This window comes from Uranotaenia lowii, chromosome 3, assembly GCF_029784155.1.
Source record: "Uranotaenia lowii strain MFRU-FL chromosome 3, ASM2978415v1, whole genome shotgun sequence".
NCBI classification, from domain to species: Eukaryota; Metazoa; Arthropoda; class Insecta; order Diptera; family Culicidae; genus Uranotaenia; species Uranotaenia lowii.
This window is the reverse complement of record NC_073693.1, coordinates 247,199,941-247,220,829: the sequence shown is the minus strand read 5'-3', so window position 1 is coordinate 247,220,829 and position 20,889 is coordinate 247,199,941. Positions and strand designations below refer to the sequence as shown.

General features: G+C 37.7%; 2 protein-coding genes across 2 annotated transcripts in view; one reads left to right on the top strand and one right to left on the bottom strand.

Annotated features, from left to right (window-relative positions):
- The window catches only part of LOC129755438 (facilitated trehalose transporter Tret1-like), an 85,807-nt gene that overhangs the window by 5,788 nt on the left and 59,130 nt on the right, over positions 1 to 20,889 (bottom strand). The window contains exons 2-4 of the mRNA XM_055751933.1: positions 5,051 to 5,209; positions 4,711 to 4,991; positions 4,417 to 4,645 (exon numbers count right to left, since the gene is read on the bottom strand). Of these exons, the coding sequence (XP_055607908.1) occupies positions 4,417 to 4,645; positions 4,711 to 4,991; positions 5,051 to 5,055 (515 nt within the window). The 5' untranslated portion in view covers positions 5,056 to 5,209. The remainder of the gene's footprint in view (positions 1 to 4,416; positions 4,646 to 4,710; positions 4,992 to 5,050; positions 5,210 to 20,889) is intronic.
- LOC129753269 (uncharacterized) lies at positions 7,101 to 13,019 on the top strand. Its single transcript, XM_055749066.1, has one exon. The coding sequence runs from the start codon at positions 7,101 to 7,103 to the stop codon at positions 13,017 to 13,019; it is 5,919 nt and encodes a 1,972-aa protein (XP_055605041.1).

The window sequence follows — 20,889 nt, the reverse complement described above, 5'->3', positions numbered from 1 at the left end:
AAATTGAATCGAATTCTTTGACTCTATTTGACTATTTTTTAATTCAAAGAATAAATCCTTTGTTTCAACAATTTTTCTTTAGAATCAAAATCATAATAAAAAGGTCCTAAATCATAATACATTGTATCAAATGAAAAAGAGTTTGTTTCAATAGAATATTTTTTTGAATCAAAATCATTTTTTTTTTTTTGGTTCAAACACCAATATTTCTCTGAGTGTACAATACATATCACACCAAATTTATCACAGTAGTTTTATATCATCCAAATGGATAAACATATAAAAAAAAACCCTAAAAAACTAAATCTAGGTCACATACACCAAGTCTGAAAAAAACTACTTAGTCCCGCGTAAAAAAAACCGCGTAAAAAAAACCGCGTTAATTCGAAAATCCGCGTAAAAAAAACCGCGTTAATTCGAAAATCCGCGTAAAAAAAACCGCGTTAATTCGAAAATCCGCGTAAAAAAAAACCTCGTTAATTCGAAAATCCACGTAAAAAAAACCCCGAAATTCGAAAATCCACGTAAAAAATCCATTTTGATTAAAAAACTCGCGGAAAAAAGCACGTTACTAAAAAAAACGCGTAAGAATCATGATTAATTAAAAATTTACGTACAATGATAGTTTATTTTTAAGATAAAAAACAAAATCAATTAGATTAATAGAATAGTAGAATATAGTGAGGCTTATTTGACAGTGTGGAATTCAGATCGTCTCATGTCTCAGGTCTCATGTTCCATGTCTCAGGTCTTAGGTCTCATGTCTCAGGTCTTATGTTCCATGTCTCAGGTCTCAGGTCTCATGTCTCATGTCTCAGGTTTCAGGTCTCATGTCTCATGTCTCAGGTCTCAGGTCTCATGTCTCATGTCTCATGTCTCAGGTCTCATGTCTCATGTCTCAAGTCTCATGTCTCATGTCTCATGTCTCATGTCTCAGGTCTCATGTCTCATGTCTCATGTCTCATGTCTCAAGTCTCATGTCTCAGGTCTCATGTCTCATGTCTCAGGTCTCATGTCTCATGTCTCAGGTCTCATGTCTCAGGTCTCAGGTCTCATGTCTCAGGTCTCAGGTCTCATGTCTCATGTCTTAGATCTCGAGTCTCATATTTCAGGTCTCAGGTCACAGATCTCATGTATCACGTTCTTAGTCTCAGAGCTAAGATTTTCCCAACTACAAAAAGATTCTAAGTGTTTTCCTTTGAAAAAGTCTTAGAATGTTTTCTCTGAAAAACCGCGTTAATTCGAAAATCCGCGTAAAAAAACCGCGTTAATTCGAAAATTCGCGTAAAAAAAACCGCGTTAATTGGAAAATCCACGTAAAAAAAGCCGCGTAAAAAAAACCCGTGTAAAAAAAACCGCGTAAAAAAAAACCTCAGTGTAACACCAATTATCAAAATGAATATGGTAGTTTTTTTTATTTTGAAATCAGAAATAATAAATTAATTTACCTGTCAGCTGATTATAGGTTAATTAAATTAGTATTATTTTATTAAAAATCAAGAATTTTTTTATTGGGAATTCATAGAAGATGTATGAGTTGATCATGAAGGAATTAATTATCAGAATTCAAAGAACTAATAACTTTTGGATTCCAGGATTATTATCATATCGCTGTGAAGATCTAATTTAGCATAAAAAAATAAAACTTTAAAATTAATGTTTCTTTAATTTGTCGGCCTTAGCGGTGAAAAGTGATGTGCTTTTAGTAGGGACATCTAAAGGTTATGAAATTTTTTTATAGATGGATAGAAGGTTAGATGAAATGAAAGATTATGAAAATGCGCGGGTAGAATTTATTCAGAAGAATTACCAGTTCATAGTAGTAGGCCCGTGAGGAACAAAAATTTGATATATCATGATAATTTAAAATTAATATTAAAAAAAAATATTTCAATACTCGGAACTCAGATTCAAAATGTATAATCGGACATCAGAATATGAATTCAGGAACAATTCTCTCAATCAGATCAGTTGTTTACCAAAAATTATGTTCTATATAGTTAAAAGTTTTGAGGCAATCAATTGAAATATCGATTTTCGAATTCAGTCTTTCGCATTTCAAAAATCAAATGTGTCAAACAGTGTTGAAATTCCATTTTTTTTGAATTTTGTTTACTGTGTCTTAAATGAAGAAATAAATTAGCGAGACTGAATATTATCTGCAAGTCATAGTTTTTCACAGTGTCTTTTTAGAACATTTCAAGAAAAAAAAATCGGCATCTCTAACAATTTGCCAAATTATAGAGGAGACTCTCTTCTATCCAACGCACTATTCCGGAAAAAAAACCATTGGTGGAGTCTAGATCATTATTTTATTCACTAATTATTTTTGCTTAGAACTTCAAATTTTACATTTTCGAGCTTAGATGTGATTTTGAATAAAAAATTTGGGCAATTATTTTAAGTTTCGTTTTTTTCAACTTAACAATAAAAATTATCTAGATTAGCCTTAAAATTAACTGGCAACGCTGTAGCAAATTGACAAGAGCGCGGTAATAAAGGTGTATTATCCATGATCATTTCTATAGAAGACAGAATGTAGTTTTGAGTTGAGTGAAACAAGTTGCAATTTAGGCCCTTTGTAGGACCATACATTTTTCTTTAAATCTGAAAGAACGCTCACGACCAGGGTTGCCAATGTGCCTGATTTTTGGAGGCCCAAGCTAATAAGCCTAACAAGCTAATATTCACAAAAATCAGGGAAAATGGGATTTTTGTGAATATGATGGAAAATTAGTAGTACGGGAATGTCATTAAAGACGTTAGCAGAGATCAAAATGTGGTTTGATGACTAAAACAAATTTCCGTTAAAACATAAATCCTGATTTTTTCCCATTTCCCTGAGTTTTTAAACAAAAATGTTGGCAAACCTGCTCACTATAGACCGCCAAGAATAAAGAAAAAATTTCCAAACTCTCAGTGTTGTTTTTTTTAATTGTAAATAATTTTTCTGCTACCACGTAGAGCCTCGTCACATTTCTGGAACCTATGTAAATCGAGTTAGAAAATCAATGTTATATTTTTTTTCCTGGAAGCAACAGGATATTGTAGAATGATTAAATTGTATCTTTCTTCTCTTCTCAAAACTACATTCTGTCTTCGGTGGAATAATCATAGGGAATACATCTTTATTATCGTGAATGTTAATTTACTACAGTGTTGCCAGTTAATTTTGAAACTAATTCTAGATCAGGTCAGTCAGTCATACTGTACAGTCTAGACCGATGAGATTAAAAAATATCATTGAATAATTTTTCGGTTTCTTAAATTAAAATAAATTCTTATGAACTAGATATTGTTGAAAACGATTGAACATTATACACAGCAAAAAATTTCTAAAAATATACGCTATCTAAAACGTGTGGCATCTATTTTTTCCCTATTGTAATTTTTAAAAGATGTAATTTCAAACAATTTTTGGTCTATTTTTCATCGCTTTAAAATTAAAAGTGTAAAATTAAATTCGATGCAATAAATTTACACTGCATGATCTAGAAAGCAACTTTGGGAGATAATTTTACATCAAAAACTTTGTAAATTATGACAGATCCATTGTTTTCCTTTCATTCGCGGCTTGAGTTTATTTGTTTTCACACGAGATGATGATAGTGCAAGTAAAAAGTGAAAGTCTGTCGAAAATGGGAACTCCCCATAGCTCGTGCCGTAAGATCGCAGAGGTTTTAAGTTGAAGGCTCCACACAGGCCAGATTTGCTGTTTACTGAAAGCGGCATTTGAATCATAAAAAGCCCGAGAAAGTCACGGAATTCCGAACGGATGAAGGTAAATGAAGTGAATTGCAGAATAAAAACTAAATATGTTGAAATTAAACAGTGCTTCTTTCTTTTTTTACAATGACGTGGATCCGGATTGTCCGGAACAGAAATCCTCCCAAAAATCCGACTGGTGACAGCGTTTGATGCAACTTTCGGCGCTGCCCATTATGTGTGAAATTTTTTTTTTTTACTGTTAGTGCTTGGTTTAAAAAAAAAGTCTAATAAAAATATACACTGAATCTTTGTATATTTCACCAGGCTTTTAATATTTGAAACCTGAATATTTACTAAAAAATGCAAATATCCAGAATAAATTCTAAAATTTTGCATAGCTGTGTATTTTTACACGACAATGATCCGTTACATTTTCGTGCATCGCTTTCGATCTAAATTTACACGTCGTGATAGAATTTTAGATCAAAAACGATGTTCCATTTTCGTGCATCGTTTCCGATCTAAAATTACACGAATTATGTTTGCTGTGTATTATTACATTAAACATGCACTTCATTTCAAAAATGATTTTTGAATTGCGACTAATGCTTTCAAAGTTATGTGATCAGTTAAAATCATATCTAGTTAGTTAGTTGCTTTCTTAGAAGTTGTTCAACGACTGTATTGTTAAAAAAATTATAAACTTACCAAATTTCTCCTACGTAAGTAACGATTGGCGCTTCCATAAATCCGACTCCCATCCCGAGAAGCACCGCGGCAATGTACATTTCCTCCAGGGATCCAGCAAAATACAGCGTCATCCAAGCGACAATATGTGGAATGTTCACCAAAATCATGGATCGTTTGCGACCCAACGGCTCCAACACGATTCCCGAAAGGACACTCCCTATTGGTTGACAAATGTACGCAACACTTCCTGAAATTTACGGCATATTTTCAGATAGCTCAGAAAATCTATACAGGACTATTTAAATTCCTTACCAAACCAGGACGCCTGCACCGGAGTAAAATGAAGGAACTCATCGGGGGCTCTGTTTTTTAGCCCCCGCAGAGCTGGGATCACGATGGTCGGAATGGCCACAGCCATTCCTAAATCCAGCAGTAGAAAATTTTTGGCCGTACTGGCCAAAATTTGTGGAAGTACGGTGCGGAAAGTTCCCGCCTCCGGACTGGCCCCGTCATCTTGGATCAGCGATCCGGCCTTCTTCTCCGTACTTCCGTTAATGCTGGGACTGTTGGCATTGATGGTATAAACCGATTTCCTGGAGCGGGAAATGAATTAGGTGATTGATACTTGAGTCGTAACGAAAATTCTACAAACCCCATGTCGATGGGAAAACGATCGATCCTCGTCTGATCGCCGATGCTCTAGCCAGGGAATGTGTTTGGATGATCTCTCCTCCGTCCCTTTGCTGATTGACTACAATCTCTAGCGTATCATGGCCACCGACGACGTAGTAGTATGTATTGACTAATCGCTCTGTAAAAATATAGAGTGAAAGTGTTCTTTGAGATGACGGACCGCTTCAGAATAGTTTTCATGATCATGCTACTGAAGTGATAAGGTCACATGTGTGCTGGAGAGACAGACGATTCATAAGTCGTGAATTCCCTTAACTAGCTGAATCCGGACACGGAATCCGATTAACCTCGTCGACAGAAAGTACTGCTGCTGCTGCTTTTATTAGTGTCAATAGCATCTCAGCGCCGATAAGGATTATTATGACTTCGGCCCTGTCTGTTATAATGTTCACAGATTGTTTGACCACATTAAATAGTTTCAAATTAATTACATATGTCATAGATTAGGTAACATATTTCGGTGATAACGATGTTTGGGTAAACAATTCTTATACAATGTCAACTGTGGAAAAATTCGTCTTTATGGGAAGGACACTTCCAATTGTTGATTTTGTCTAATTTGAAAACCTGTTTGCTAAAAACTTTACAATTATCGAATCTTAAAACAAAACAAGGACTAAATTTTAATATCGATGCCGAATGACTTAGAAATGTCTAAATGTCGAAATCTGGCGTTATTCCTGAAAAAAAAATTATGCTGCTCGATGTTTTGGGACTTCAACTTAATTTTGTACTAGCGTAATTTAAAAAAAACCCATAAAAAAACAATTTAAATAACCAATTTTCTCGAGTTGAGAAAAAATTGGCAAAAAAAGCTATTAAATTTTCTCATTTGGTACTAGCTGACCCGGTGTGCTTTGATACACTTCTTAAAATAAATAAAACTTGTAAAAATTATTTCAATTTTGATTTTTTTAATGGGAGGCTCCCACCCCCTTTCCTTCTCTCTTCCCCCACTACTTTAAAGAAGTTGGCGTTTCTAATAATCGTGCCCATTTTCGTACCCAAAATCCTTCTAATATCAACTTTGGTTCCATTGGCTTATTTTGATTATTTTTTATTATTTATTTATTTTGATTAATTTTAAGTTCTGCCAACGAAATAGTATTAGGGCCCTTCCCTCCTTCCTATCTTTCCGTTGGAAGGAGATAGTGGCACCAAATACCAATGGAAACCTCTTTTGTTCTCGAATTTCTTGTCATGTCAAATTTGGTTGCATTTACTCGAATTTTGTCGAGTGTTACGCAATGCGCGACCACGCCTCCTATTCCAATCAGCCCCCACTAGAAGACGGCTCCACTGGTTACTAGAAATGTAAGAAGTGTAGGACAGCATAGGCAAAGAGAAGTGAACAATAAGTAGGTAGATCTGTCAATCGTTTACTCAACTAAATTTAGCAAGTCATCATTGGAGTAAGAAGCGAATTCAGAATTTCTGTGCTGATTTATTTAGATAGCTCCTTATTTGAAAACTTCTACTGTACTTCAATAAATTTAAAACGCTAAGAGACGTGAACTAAAATACCAAAAGGTGAATTAATACAATATACATTTATAGTCGACATAAAAAGTTATACTTACCTATTCTACAACACAAGGTTAGTGACACGACAAGTGAAGGAACCGTGGTTAACAAGATTACAATTAACCAGGACACGACAGAAACAGGTACTAGTTTTATTCTACACAATCATTGAAATTAGAAGCTAAAAACAAATCGTCTTATAGCTAGAGCTGCTATCGATCGTACCGTTGGTACCGTATAGGACTAAATACCGGATAGACGACAAATACAGAAAGAAACACTAAACGTAAGTCACTATTAAACATTAAAACTGAATCACTACTGTAACATCAATTATAATCCACATGCACAAGATTATAACAACGAATATGTATCAATTTCAGGAGAAATTTAACGATTATAATAAAATATCAGTTCAAATTTGCGGAACAGTTTCTGTCTTGTGGCCCTTACGGGAACAAATTAAATTTCTCGTTTATTTCGGTATGTCCAAAGGTAGCGGAAAAGGCTCTGTAGATTGTCCTACGGGAGACAAGAACGGTTCTGAGGGGGCAAGTTGTGGCATATGTCGCCGCGTTGATACAAGTCGAATGGTACAATGCGACGTTTGCGATACTTGGTTTCACTATGAGTGCGTTGATGAAGATGACAGTATCGAGAATCGAGATTGGAGCTGTAATAAATGCCTGCGGAAAGAGTTGGAGAAGGAACGAGAAGTATTGATGGGAGAACGTGAAGAGTTTCGGAAGCAGCAGAAGCAGTGGCAAAAAAGTCTACCTCAACAGAAGCAGTCTGAACAACCTGGACAGCGGCAATCCGAGATGCAGCGACCAAAGCCGGGAAAGTTTGAGAAGCTTCAACTGCAGTGGCCGCATACGCAGCTGCATGGTACACCGTTAGAAACAACTCCAATACATACACAACGACGAATTCCTCCAGTAGATATGATGATTCAGGGTACAAGCAGCGAGCAGCATATAACCAAGTTTACTCAAGAACCCATAGCTAACTCTACCGCTCAGCACATTCGAGCCCCGAAAAGTACTACGAAGTCATTCTTGAAAGATTCCAACAAGTCGACGAAGCTCAAGGACATGCAGCTCAAAGCAATGGAAGAACGACAGGCGCTGGAGAAAAAGCAATTAGAGGAGCGTTTAGCGTTTGAGCAGGAGATGCTGAGGTCCAGTGATAGTGAGTCCGAGACAAGTGCAAGTTTGCAAAAAATCGATGAATGGTTGAATGAAATGGATATAGGTAGCAACTCTAGAAATCCGAAGCCGATGAATGAGACTCCCCTTCCCAAATATGTAGACGTTCAGCACAAGTTCGGTGCTTCTGGACGTTCTGGCGACCTTACTTCAACACAACGTAAGTCGAGGATAGCTTCGCATCAACCTCCTCACCTCCACACCTATGACGAATCATTATCGAACAATCAGTTAGCAGCAAGACACACGGTAAAAGATCTGCCGAAATTCGGAGGAGATCCTGAAGATTGGCCACGATTCATAGCAGCATTCGAAAGAACGTCCAGGATGTGCGCATTTGGCAATAACGAACTCCTGGATCGCTTGGAGAAGTCTTTGTGCGACCGTGCTTTGAACGCAGTGAAAAGTCTTCTTCTACATCCCGATAACGTTCCAGTTATCATTGGGCGACTGAGAACGTTGTTTGGTAATCCGGAATCAATCATTGAAACAATGATTAAACGTGTGAGACTATTACCGAAGCCGAGAGATGACCGCATGGAAACAATTATCGACTTCGGAATAGCAGTTCAAAACTTATGCGCCACCATTCAAGCATGTGAATTAGAGGAACGGCTGTATAACGCCCCACTGGTACAGGAATTAGTGGATGCACTACCACCAGGGTTGAAAATGCAATGGGCATTGCATCGTCTAGAAACGGGTGATAATTCCCTTCTTGAAGTTAGTGTTTGGATTGGTAGAATAGCAGAGGCATGCAGTCTAGTTACAAGACCAGAGGCCTGGTCGAAACAGTCTGGCAAGCCAAAGAAAGAAGGAGCCTTTTTACACCTACACACCACACCGGCCGAGGAGGACAAGGAAGGAGCATTTTTACACCTACACACCACACCGGCCGAGGAGGACAAGGAAGGAGCCTGTCTCGCATGCTTCGGTACATGTAGTGGACTTGAGAGCTGTACACAGTTTCAAAACATGTCAGTACAGTCACGTTGGTCGTTAATCCATGAGAAGAACATCTGCAGGAAGTGTCTTACCAAGCATTTTAAAAACTGTGAACGCAAGGTGCCATGTAGCAAAAACGGATGTAAATATCTGCATCACTGTATGTTACACAACGATAAAAAGCATAAGCAGTCTGGTGGAGCACAACAAAAGGACGCCTTCTGCAACACTCACCAAAATACAACGGGAAATGTTCTTTTGAAATACGTACGAGTTACCGTCCATGGGAATGGGAAATCAATTGACACCTACGCCTTCATAGATGGAGGATCCACATGTACGCTCATGGAACACAGTCTGTGGAACGAGTTGAAGCTGGAAGGAGAACACTATCCGCTCTGCATAAATTGGACTGCTGGTCAGGGTAGGTATGAGTCGGACTCCATCAAGTGCTCAGTATACATTTCGGGAAGCTCTGGAACAAGTAAGCGCTTCTGTCTATCCAAGGTGCATACAGTCCGCAGTTTAGATTTACCACCCCAAACCTTGTGCACATCCAAACTGGTAAAAAGCTTCAGTTATTTATCCGATGTCTCGATTGAACCGTACACCAATGTACAACCTAGAATCTTGTTAGGAATGGATAACATCAGATTAGAATATCCTCTGGACTCCAGAGAAGGTTCTGAAAGTCAACCAACTGCAGTACTAACACGTTTGGGCTGGGTGATTTATGGTCCTTGTTCTTTAACAAACGATATTTCATTATTGAGCGATAGGAAAGCTTTCAACTATCATATTTGCCAATGTGAAGCGCTGAATTTAGCTATAAAAGACTACTTTTCCTTTGATAGCTTGGGAATTCAACCGACGAAAAACCAGCTCATATCTAAAGATGATTCACGAGCTCTTGACATAATTAGGTCAAAAACAGTCTTTAAAGATGGCAGGTATGAAACTGGACTTCTGTGGCGCTATGACAACGTATTCTTACCAAACAGCAAAAGAATGGCACTAAAAAGGCATCAATGTCTGGTGAAACGCATGCTTCGAGAACCTCAGATGGCAAAGGATTTGCGGCAGAAACTCACCGATTATGAAACTAAAGGCTATATACGCAAGCTTTCAGTAGAAGAAGAACGCAACTATCCAGGTCGAGTATGGTATCTCCCTATTTTTCCAGTTCTTAACCCAAACAAGCCTGGAAAGCTGCGTATAGTTTGGGATGCAGCAGCAAAAGTTGGAGACTTATCGCTTAATTCATTTTTGCTCAAAGGACCGGACCAAATCGTATCCTTACCACACGTACTGCAACGTTTTCGTGAACACCGGGTCGCAGTCTCAGGTGATATACGGGAGATGTTCCACCAAGTCCTCGTGAACCAGGAGGACCAACATTGTCAACGATTTTTGTGGAATAGTGGACAGGTTGAAGAACCACCTGCGGCGTACGTGATGCGAGTAATGACCTTTGGTGCAACATGCTCGCCGAGCTGTGCACAATATGTGAAAAACTTAAATGCCGAACGTTTTTCTTCGCAACATCCAGAAGCTGTAAATGCTATAATTCGCGATACGTATGTAGACGACATGCTGTTCAGTGTCGAGAGCGAAGAAGAGGCAGTAAAAATTGCCAAGGAGGCTAGAATAATAAATTCACAAGGTGGATTCGAAATTCGTGGGTGGCTGTCCAATTCCGAGAAGGTGATGAAGGCTATGGGGGAAAGTAAGGAATTCCAGAAAGACCTCAACGTGAGCAACGAGTTAAATACGGAGAGGATACTAGGAATGTGGTGGAACACCTCTGATGATTGTTTTACCTTCAAAGTACCACGGCGTTGTGAATATGAATTATTACATGGAACAGCAACCCCCACAAAGCGCGAAGTATTGCGAACCCTTATGCAGATCTATGACCCAATTGGATTGCTCTCAAACTTTCTAATGTACTTGAAGGTACTTCTTCAGGAAATATGGCGCTCCGGCATCGATTGGGATGAGCACATAGAGGAGCAACATTTAACTAAATGGCGGCACTGGCTCAGTGTTTTGCGAAGAGTGGAAACCATATCTATTCCCCGTTGTTATCGAAGAGCCGTGACAGATCGTGAATCCTGCGAAGTTCAATTGCACGTTTTTGTAGATGCGAGCGAGAACGGCTATGCAGCCGTTGCATACTTCCGGTATCAGGAGAAAGAAAACATCGAGTGCGCCCTTATAACGTCAAAAACTCGTGTTGCCCCATTGCGATACGTCTCGATACCCCGTCTAGAGCTCCAAGCAGCTGTAATCGGAGTGAGACTGGCTAAAGATATTGGAGAGTGTCACAGAATACGTATAAACCAGAGATTTTTCTGGTCAGATTCGAGAGATGTACTTTGTTGGCTACGTTCAGATCATCGGAGGTACACAAAATTTGTAGGAGCTAGAGTCGGCGAGATTTTAGAAGACACAAATCTATCTGAATGGAACTGGGTGCCCACGCAACACAATGTTGCAGATGAAGGCACAAAATGGCAAAAACTTCCCGACTTTTCGTCTCGTAGTCGATGGTTCAACGGACCTCAATTTATTTGGCAACAAAAAGAGATGTGGCCAACCCAAAACTTCGACCTAGGAACGACAGAGAACGAGATGCAGCGATCAGTAAACTTGCACAGCATAAGAGAACCACTTATTGATTTTAGTAGATTTACTAAGTGGTTGAAACTTAAACGTACTGCGGCATACGTTGTAAGATTTTGTCGATACTTCCAATACAAATTCTTAAAACAACAACCAACTACAGGAGCTCTAAAACAAGACGAGCTTCGTACGGCGGAGAACTTCATATACCGAGAAGTGCAGCAACATGTGTACCGCAATGAAGTCTGGACGCTTTCTAAAGTTAATTCGACAAGTGGTAAGTTACAGAAAACGAGCCCTCTCTACAAACTTTCACCATTTTTGGACGAAGTTGGAGTCCTGCGCATGCGTGGCAGAATAGAAGCGTGTGAATTCATCGAACCATCCACTGCAAATCCCATAATTCTACCGAAAGAGCATCCCGTAACAAAATTAATCGTACAATCCACTCATGAAGTTTTCCATCATTGTAATTTTGAAACAGTTGTAAACGAGTTACGGCAAAAGTATCAGATATCGCAACTTAGGAGAGTTTGCGATAAAATTCGTCGAGACTGTCAGATGTGTAAAAATGCTAGGGCTCGTCCGCATCCTCCTGCTATGGCATCACTACCTTCAAGTAGGCTTGCAGCATTCGCACGGCCGTTCACATACGCCGGTGTAGATTATTTTGGTCCCATGAGCGTCGTCGTTGGCAGGCGTGTTGAAAAAAGATGGGGCGTACTTATAACGTGCTTAGTCATCCGCGCTGTTCACATTGAAATCGCACACTCTCTCAACACCAGCTCTTGTATTCTCGCCTTACGAAATTTTATGGCTAGACGAGGAACACCACTGGAATTATTCAGCGATCGTGGAACGAACTTCGTAGGCTCCAATCGTGAAATCACGGAAGCCGTACGCTGCTTGGACGAGAATAAGATGATGGAAGAGTTCACAACAGCTAACACCAAATGGACCTTTTTACCACCGAGTAGTCCTCACATGGGAGGAAGTTGGGAAAGGTTAGTTCAATCTGTCAAGAAGGTTTTAAGAAATATGAAAATCCCTAGGAACCCTACTGACGAAGTGCTCCACAATACTCTTTTGGAAATTGAGTTTATAATCAACTCGCGCCCCCTCACGTATGTACCAATTGACAATGCAGACAGTGAAGCCATAACCCCGAACCACTTTCTACTTGGATCCTCGAGCGGATCTAAACCGTTAGTTCCTTTCGAAGACAACCCTAATATCTTGAGAAATACTTGGAAAACGTCACAAACATACGCAAACCAATTTTGGAAAAGGTGGGTACAAGAATACCTGCCTTCAATCAACCGTCGAACGAAGTGGCACTACCCGGTGAAACCAATCGAAGTTGATGATGTTGTGGTTATTGTGGACCCCGACCTCCCACGGAACATGTGGCCCAAGGGACGTGTTGTTAAGGTCAACAATCGTGATGGACAAGTTCGAAGCGCCTTGGTGAAGACCGCATCAAACATCTACGAGCGACCAGCAGTGAAGTTGGCAGTTCTGGACGTCGGCGTATCTGATCGTAAGCATGATTCTACATCATGCGTACCGGGGGGGAGTGTTACGCAATGCGCGACCACGCCTCCTATTCCAATCAGCCCCCACTAGAAGACGGCTCCACTGGTTACTAGAAATGTAAGAAGTGTAGGACAGCATAGGCAAAGAGAAGTGAACAATAAGTAGGTAGATCTGTCAATCGTTTACTCAACTAAATTTAGCAAGTCATCATTGGAGTAAGAAGCGAATTCAGAATTTCTGTGCTGATTTATTTAGATAGCTCCTTATTTGAAAACTTCTACTGTACTTCAATAAATTTAAAACGCTAAGAGACGTGAACTAAAATACCAAAAGGTGAATTAATACAATATACATTTATAGTCGACATAAAAAGTTATACTTACCTATTCTACAACACAAGGTTAGTGACACGACAAGTGAAGGAACCGTGGTTAACAAGATTACGATTAACCAGGACACGACAGAAAACAGGTACTAGTTTTATTCTACACAATCATTGAAATTAGAAGCTAAAAACAAATCGTCTTATAGCTAGAGCTGCTATCGATCGTACCGTTGGTACCGTATAGGACTAAATACCGGATAGACGACAAATACAGAAAGAAACACTAAACGTAAGTCACTATTAAACATTAAAACTGAATCACTACTGTAACATCAATTATAATCCACATGCACAAGATTATAACAACGAATATGTATCAATTTCAGGAGAAATTTAACGATTATAATAAAATATCAGTTCAAATTTGCGGAACAGTTTCTGTCTTGTGGCCCTTACGGGAACAGTCGAGATATGCAATAAAAATTACATGAAAACCTAATTCCTCCCTTCCTATCTTCCCAATGAAAGAAGGAAAGGGTCTCGTCATTAAAATATGTCTCGTATTCAGATACTCACCCATGCAAAATTTGGTTTCATTAGCTTGAACAGTTTTCGAGTTACCCTCCCATGCCATTTTTTTCCATTTGCTCGATTTGTTATTCAGTTATACAAAAAATTGTACGGAAACCTCCCTTATACAATCTCCCCACTGGAAGAGATGCGAAATTTTGATTGAAACATTTTTTGTAATATACTTTGGTTCCATTTGCTTGAAAACTTTTCGAGTTCTGTAAAAAATTGTAAAACAGTTCCCCTCCCACCTTCCTATCTCCTCACTGGAAAAAAGGAGAAGTCACAAACAGTCGTAGAAATATTTCTCGTTCCCAAATACCTTCCCATGTCATATTTGGTACCATGTGCTTGATCGGTTCTCGAATTATGCAAATATTGGAACACAAACAATTGCGTGTAGTTCAGTCATTTATTAACGAATTCATAATTTGTTTTTCATACAAATGTAGCATTTTCTTTACTCTTTCATAAAAAAAAATTAAAAAAATTATTCATTGCTGTTTCGAAGAAATTCTCCCGTACTTTTCCCGTAATACGGCACATTAGGCGGCGCACACCCTTTTCGTCCACCGTTTTGGCGATTTGATTCCACCAGTTCTTCATTTGAGTCATGTTCCTAACAAGTTTTCCCTTTGCCTTAAGCCTCCGCTTCGTGATTGCCCAGTATTTCTCTATCGGCCGGAACTGGGGGCAGTTTGGGGGGTTGAGGTCCTTCGGTATTACGCTGACCCCGTTCGTTGCGTACCATTCCATAACCGTTTTGCTGTAATGGCAGCTTGCGAGGTCCGGCCAAAACATTACTGGACGGTCGTGGGCACGAATAAACGGCAGAATCCGTTTCTGTAGGCACTCTTTTTTGTAGACTTCTGATGTCATTGTCTTGTCAGTGAGAAAGACTTTGGTTTTCTGTCCACAACTGCATATCCCCTGCCAAATCATGTACTTGCGGGCGAATTTATCCGCAAACACGAACTTAAATTTTGCAGGTACATCCCTCCCGAGCCGTCGCCAAATAAAATTTTTGACCTGGGATTTGCCCAAAGTCCGCCTTCACGTAGGTCTCATCGTCCATCAGAATACATCCGTCGAACTTGGTCAGCACTTGGTCGTACAGCTTTCGAGCACGGATTCTGGCCACATTGTTCTGCTTCAGCGTCCGATTTGGCTGTTTGCTGGCTCGGAATGACCTTATTCCTTCTCGGAGACGAATTCGTCGCACCGTACTGTGAGCGGCCTGGAACTTATTGGCCAAATCGCGGTCTGAAAGATTGGGATTCCTCTTGACGGCCTTGATGACTTTCCCACGCAGTTTCCGGTCGACAGTTCCACTCCGACGCTTCGAATGCGGCTTCCGAGCCGTCGTCAATGTTTCCTTGTACTGCTTGATAACACGCCATACGGTATTTCTGGGCATTTTAAGCTGTTTAGCTAGCTTCGATGCCGACAACAATGGATTTTCAAGAAAACTGTGCACAATTTGATCTCTCCGTTCGGCTTCCATGGCGGTTGTTTACAAAATGCTATCGTTTGGTGTTATGACATAAATACATGGTGAAAGGTAATGAATTTCCCGACACGTGGGTGAAAAAAGTTTCCAAATCCGTCCACTAGGAGCGCCACAATGAGCAAAAGAATTTGTTCCAATATTAAATGAAGCAGACTTTAGGAACCTTCTTCGGCCTCAATACCCCTACCTGCCATTTGTTGGATTTGTTCTTCAGTTATTTAAAAACTGTAAGAAAGAACCCCTCCCTCTCTCCTTCTCCCGTTGGAATGAGGGAGGGTTCTCAAATACTCAAAAATACATTTCTCGTTCCAAAATACCCTTCCATGCTAAATTTGGTTCCATTTGCCCGATTAGTTCTCGAGTTATGTAAAAAATGGTATGGGAGCCACTTTTCCCGCTTCATATCTCAACACTGGAAGCAGGGATGGATGCCAGATATTTCTCGTATCCTCATACCATCTCGTGCCAATTTGGATTGGATAGGAAGATATGAAGAGGGGAGGGAGCCTTTCTTACAAGTTTATACATAACTTGGAAACTTATTTAGCAGATGAGTTTTCAAGTTATGTATAAACTTGTAAGAAAGGCTCCCTCTCATCTTCATATCTCCCTATTCGAAATATTTAAAGAGGGTCTCAAATAATCATTGAAATATTTCTCGTACTCAAATGCACTTCCACTCCAAATTTGATACCATTTGCTTGATCGGTTCTCGAGTTATGCCAACAATTGTCTTTCGTTTTGGAGGCCTCCTACCCCCTTCCTGTGAAAGGGGTCTCAAACTATAATAGGAACCTTCCCCGGCCTCCAATACCCCCACCTGCCAAGTTTCACGCAAATAGGTTCAGTAGTTTCAGAGTCTATAGGGAACAGATGGACAGACAGACATCCAATTTTATATACACTGTAAATTTTTGCCTCGATTTCCAGCAAAAAAATTGCTGGAAACGTTCAGCAATCCAAAATTTTGCTGGAAACCAGCAATCGGTTTTCCAATTGCTGGATTTTTCAGCATTCGGTTGTAGTCTTGTCATTTTTGCTGAAAAATCAGCTATCGGTTTTCAAATTGCTGGACTTTCCAGCGATTGATCTAGTTTACTAGAAAATCAGCATTAGAGTTGTCAAATTGGAGTCTGTTTGTTTTCGTACGCTGAAGCAAGGTGAGACTCTATTTTACGAATTTTGGTCGGAGCAATATAATTATTTTTATTTTCCTCTATATTCTAGCAACCAGGCATCAAGTCAAGGATGAGTTTTTATTGGACAGGTAGATATTCCATAAAAGATACTAATAAAAACCTTTTTTCACAGGTGGCGGATGATTAACACTTTGGCACAAAGCTGCCACCCCAGAGCCGATATTAGAAAATTGTAAAAAAAGGTGTTTCTCGAAATAAATAAATACTTTATTGAAAAATGGGAGAAAATATTTGTTTTTATTGCTAATTATATGCACAGCCAATATTCTAAATTTTATTTTGAATTGAAATATAAATTTGATACTAAATACGGCCGGTTGTGTTGAAAGAAAAAGCTGGTTTCCAGCAATCTGGATAGCTGATTTTCCAGCAATTTGAATTGCTGGAAACCAGCATTAACGTTTTCTGTTTTTTTCCAGCAATTTAAATTTTAATTTTTTTTATCAATTTTATCGTTTTTCAGGACAACCCTTGTAGAAAATAAATGGATCAATAATGAACAATGAAGCCTGAGCTACCATATAAAAATTAAAATGGGTTACATGAGATTTGAAGCGATTTGTGATATATTTTTATCCTAATCTTTAAAATTTCATAGAAATGAAAAAGTCTTAAAAAGTCAATTTTACAGCAGAAAATAATCGAGATAAAACATCCTATCTCGTCATTAAAAGGGTGGCTTTTGGGCTTCAAAATTGAAACTCCGATTTTATCGATTTCCTTTGGTTTCCCTTTAAGAGATTTTTCAGAGTAGAAAAAAGCTTTGAGCTCTGTGAAGTACTCCTAAATGAAATTCGATTGAGATAAAATAAAATAATTAAATAATTTTTATGACAACTTACTTGTGGGTTTCAAAAGTCATCACAAATTTCCTTCTATAACTTGCTGCAGGGAGAAAGAAACGGTTCAATTTTTGCTTGAACAATGAATTCAAACTTTCGAGAATAAGGCATATAAGTTGCCAATTTTTATATGAAATTTTGATAAAATGAATAAAAGATCTTGAAGGTTTTATTTTGAAGAAAACATTTTTTTATTTACTCATTCTTTAATTTAGTCAGAATTTTTGAATTTGATGAATTTTTTAATGTTAAACAACAAACGAATAAAATACATGTATTTCCAATTGAGTTTTCACTTGAGAATACAGTACAAGTTCTTTGGCTAGCAAAAATTAATCACTAATGACTTAATTCATAACTCCAATTCTGTGAATATTTTTTTCAGATTAAAATCTATATTTTTCTTAAAATGAAATCTTTAAAAAGAATCCAATTTTTTTATACATATTTGTAAGTTCTTGTGGTTCGTGTTTCCAAATTGAATATTAAATTTTAATTTTGAAACCCGAATCATAATTTTGAGACTTCGATCTCCTGTAATTTGAATCCTTTATGAAATTTTTACATTTATATTTTAATCTTGATGAAAAAAATTAACTTCGAGTTGAATCTAATTCTATATTTTTAAATCTTAACTCCAGATCAGAATTCCTATTGAAATGAATCAAAAAGCGAAATTTGTATAAATTCCCTCAACCAAAAAGTTTTTTCAGGATAGCTAGATTTTTTAGGTTCCGGCTTTAGGTTTCCGTTATTTGTATCTGTTTCAGTAAGCCAACAAAAAAAAATAGAAATTCCACAGAAATGTATGGTCAAATTTTGAAATATTAGTTTTTTGGTAAAATTTCTTATTTTAAAATTCTGCTAAAAATATAGCGATGTTCACCAAAGTACTTTTAATGTAATAAGCGCTTTTTGCGGATGGAAAAACATTTGGACTTGGATTTGTCATTGAGTTCAGAAAAATGCTTTTCGTCAAATTCTCCATAACTTTAACATTTTTAATTTTTGTTAAATTTAAAATAAAGAAGCATTCATTACTACTCTCAACAAGTCCTATTTAACGCATATTATACAACTACATTTAATAAAATTCTTTCAGAAATTTGAAAATATAGAGCTAATCCTGCTAGATTTGCAAAGAAAAACTGTCTCATAGTCAGAATATTCAAAGCTTTTGTGTCTAAATTGGACAAATTGTCACACAAGTTATTTGAAAGAATGCGACTGATTACTTATTTGAACAACAAGACATCCCAATTTTTCATAAATCGTAAATATGGTGGAAATCCCATACATATTTATCGCTCGAAAATTCATCACTATTTTTGACACTGCGTTTACACGGCTTTGACGATTGAGGCTAAGCGCAATGATTTACCTTGTCATTTACCTATCTTGTTAATGTGGTTTTGTCGGGTTAATTTCGATATAACGAACACTGTTTCCTAACACGTACCATGTCGATATTATTTAAAAAAAAATCATGATTTCATCACACATCACTCTATTTTGAAAGTCTGTAAAATCTGAGCACTCTAAGCGGAAATCTGGGCAAAATCTGTGTCTGGCCAATATCTGGACGAAGAGTCTAAAGTCTGTGTTTTAAGACAAACCTGGCCACCTGGCAACCCAGAGTGGAAGCTAGGTTTCATGAGGGTGGAAAATAACCCTATTCTACAGTTAATATTTTCCTTCTCAGTTTTCTTATTTGAACTCTGTTGTTCAGCTTGCTTCCATATTTTCTCAGTTTTAATTTTCATATTTGTTGGGCTCACCTTTCGTTCTTCAGCTTTATGCTGCTTTTCTTTGGCCACCTTTATATACCTCTATTCAGTTTTTCTTTGAAACTGTTTGTTTATTTGTCTGGGATTTTAACCTTTTTCTTTGAAACAACAAACGTAATTCTGTTAAAATTCGTTCTTAAGTTTTTTATGGTAGGGGAGATAAGGGCATAAAGAGCACCCGGATCATAATAAGCACTCCACTTTTCTACAAAAGTACGTATTTTCTTAAATAAATTTTCATGGGGATGAGTTCCGTACTTCCTGTAGTATTATTTTTTTTAGCAAAAAAGAAATCTCCTTATCATTTTTACAGAAATAAACACCTCGGTTCTTAAGTGACGAAAATATTATAATTTTTGAGCTCTGGAAAATAAGCTTTTATAATCGTTAAATAATCTTAATCTATAATGTATGAACTGCAACATGATGAACACATTGTTCCTCAATTTTCACCATCATTAAATTTTTGGTTTTTCACTATAATCAATTTTAAAACACGTTTTTACTTTAACTTGTTGACTCGGGGCGAACAAAGCACAATTATTCGGAGCACGATGAGCGTTTTCTGCCGTAGCATCTAGCAGCGAATTCAACTCGGTGTAGTCAACCGAATGATAGAGCTACAGCTTCACCAGTTTACATCTGACGATTTGGCCTATTGGTTAGATGTCGGAGAGGTAATCAGTAGGTTCGAGTTCGATTTCTGTTCGAAGAGATATATTTTTTTTTTTCATTTACCATTCCTGATCGATTGTTGCATTTCATGACTAGTAACATCTTGGTGTGTGATGCAAAGCACCAAACACATAATGTATGAGTGTGTGTGAATTGCTTTTATTCTACAAAAAGTCAAACATTATTGCTTTGTTTGATGGACCTACGCCTCACCGTTTAGTGTAAAATGCATCGATCATGCATCGAAATGCATCGAATGGTAAATGAAAAAAAAATCACCTCGGACAGGTATCGATTCGAGCCTACTCTCCGACATCTAACCAATAGGCCAAATTGTCAGACGAAACAAGTCTAGCTGTAGCTCTATTATTCAGTTGACTTCATCGAGTGAAATTCGCTGCTAGATTCCACGGCAGAAAACGCTCATCGTGCCCCGATTAATGCTGCCTATACTGTCTCAGTGAGGGTTCTCATTATGCCCCTACAGTGACTGATTTTCACCTTTGGGGAAAAAAAATTAAAATGCATTTTTAAACGTTTTTATCTATTTTTTCAAGTATAATCCAGTTGGGAAATATACTTTTTTTTAAGTGTCTGAACACGAAAAAATGATGTAAGTCACATATTATAGCTGTTTTCTATGGTTAAATATCTAAGCATCTTCCTTAAGGTGGCCATTATGCTCTTATCTCCCCTATGACAACATAGCAAAACTGAAATAAACCTGTATCTATTTATCTTCTCAATAAGACAAAAAGTTTACCAACCACAAAGATGGAAATAAGGGGTAGTCATAGTAGAGAATTTTAATGTTTAAATTTTTGCTAACCTAAACAAAATTTTTGGGCGAAAGTTTTTGATGATCTTCCTTATTTGAATCTAAATATTGTTCAATAGACTCTAACAAAAGGTTTTTAATAAAGGTGAAACTTTTTCAATACATTGAGAAAAAAAACTTAATTAGGTAATTTATGCATGTTGCGAAGAAAACACCTGTGTTTCAAAATAACGACTAAAGTCACTATCAAGTAAAGATTTTATAAGCTTTAATC

Excerpts from the sequence above, each read along its gene's own strand:
- LOC129753269 (XM_055749066.1), top strand. The coding sequence starts at position 7,101 with ATGTCCAAAGGTAGCGGAAAAGGCTCTGTAGATTGTCCTACGGGAGAC.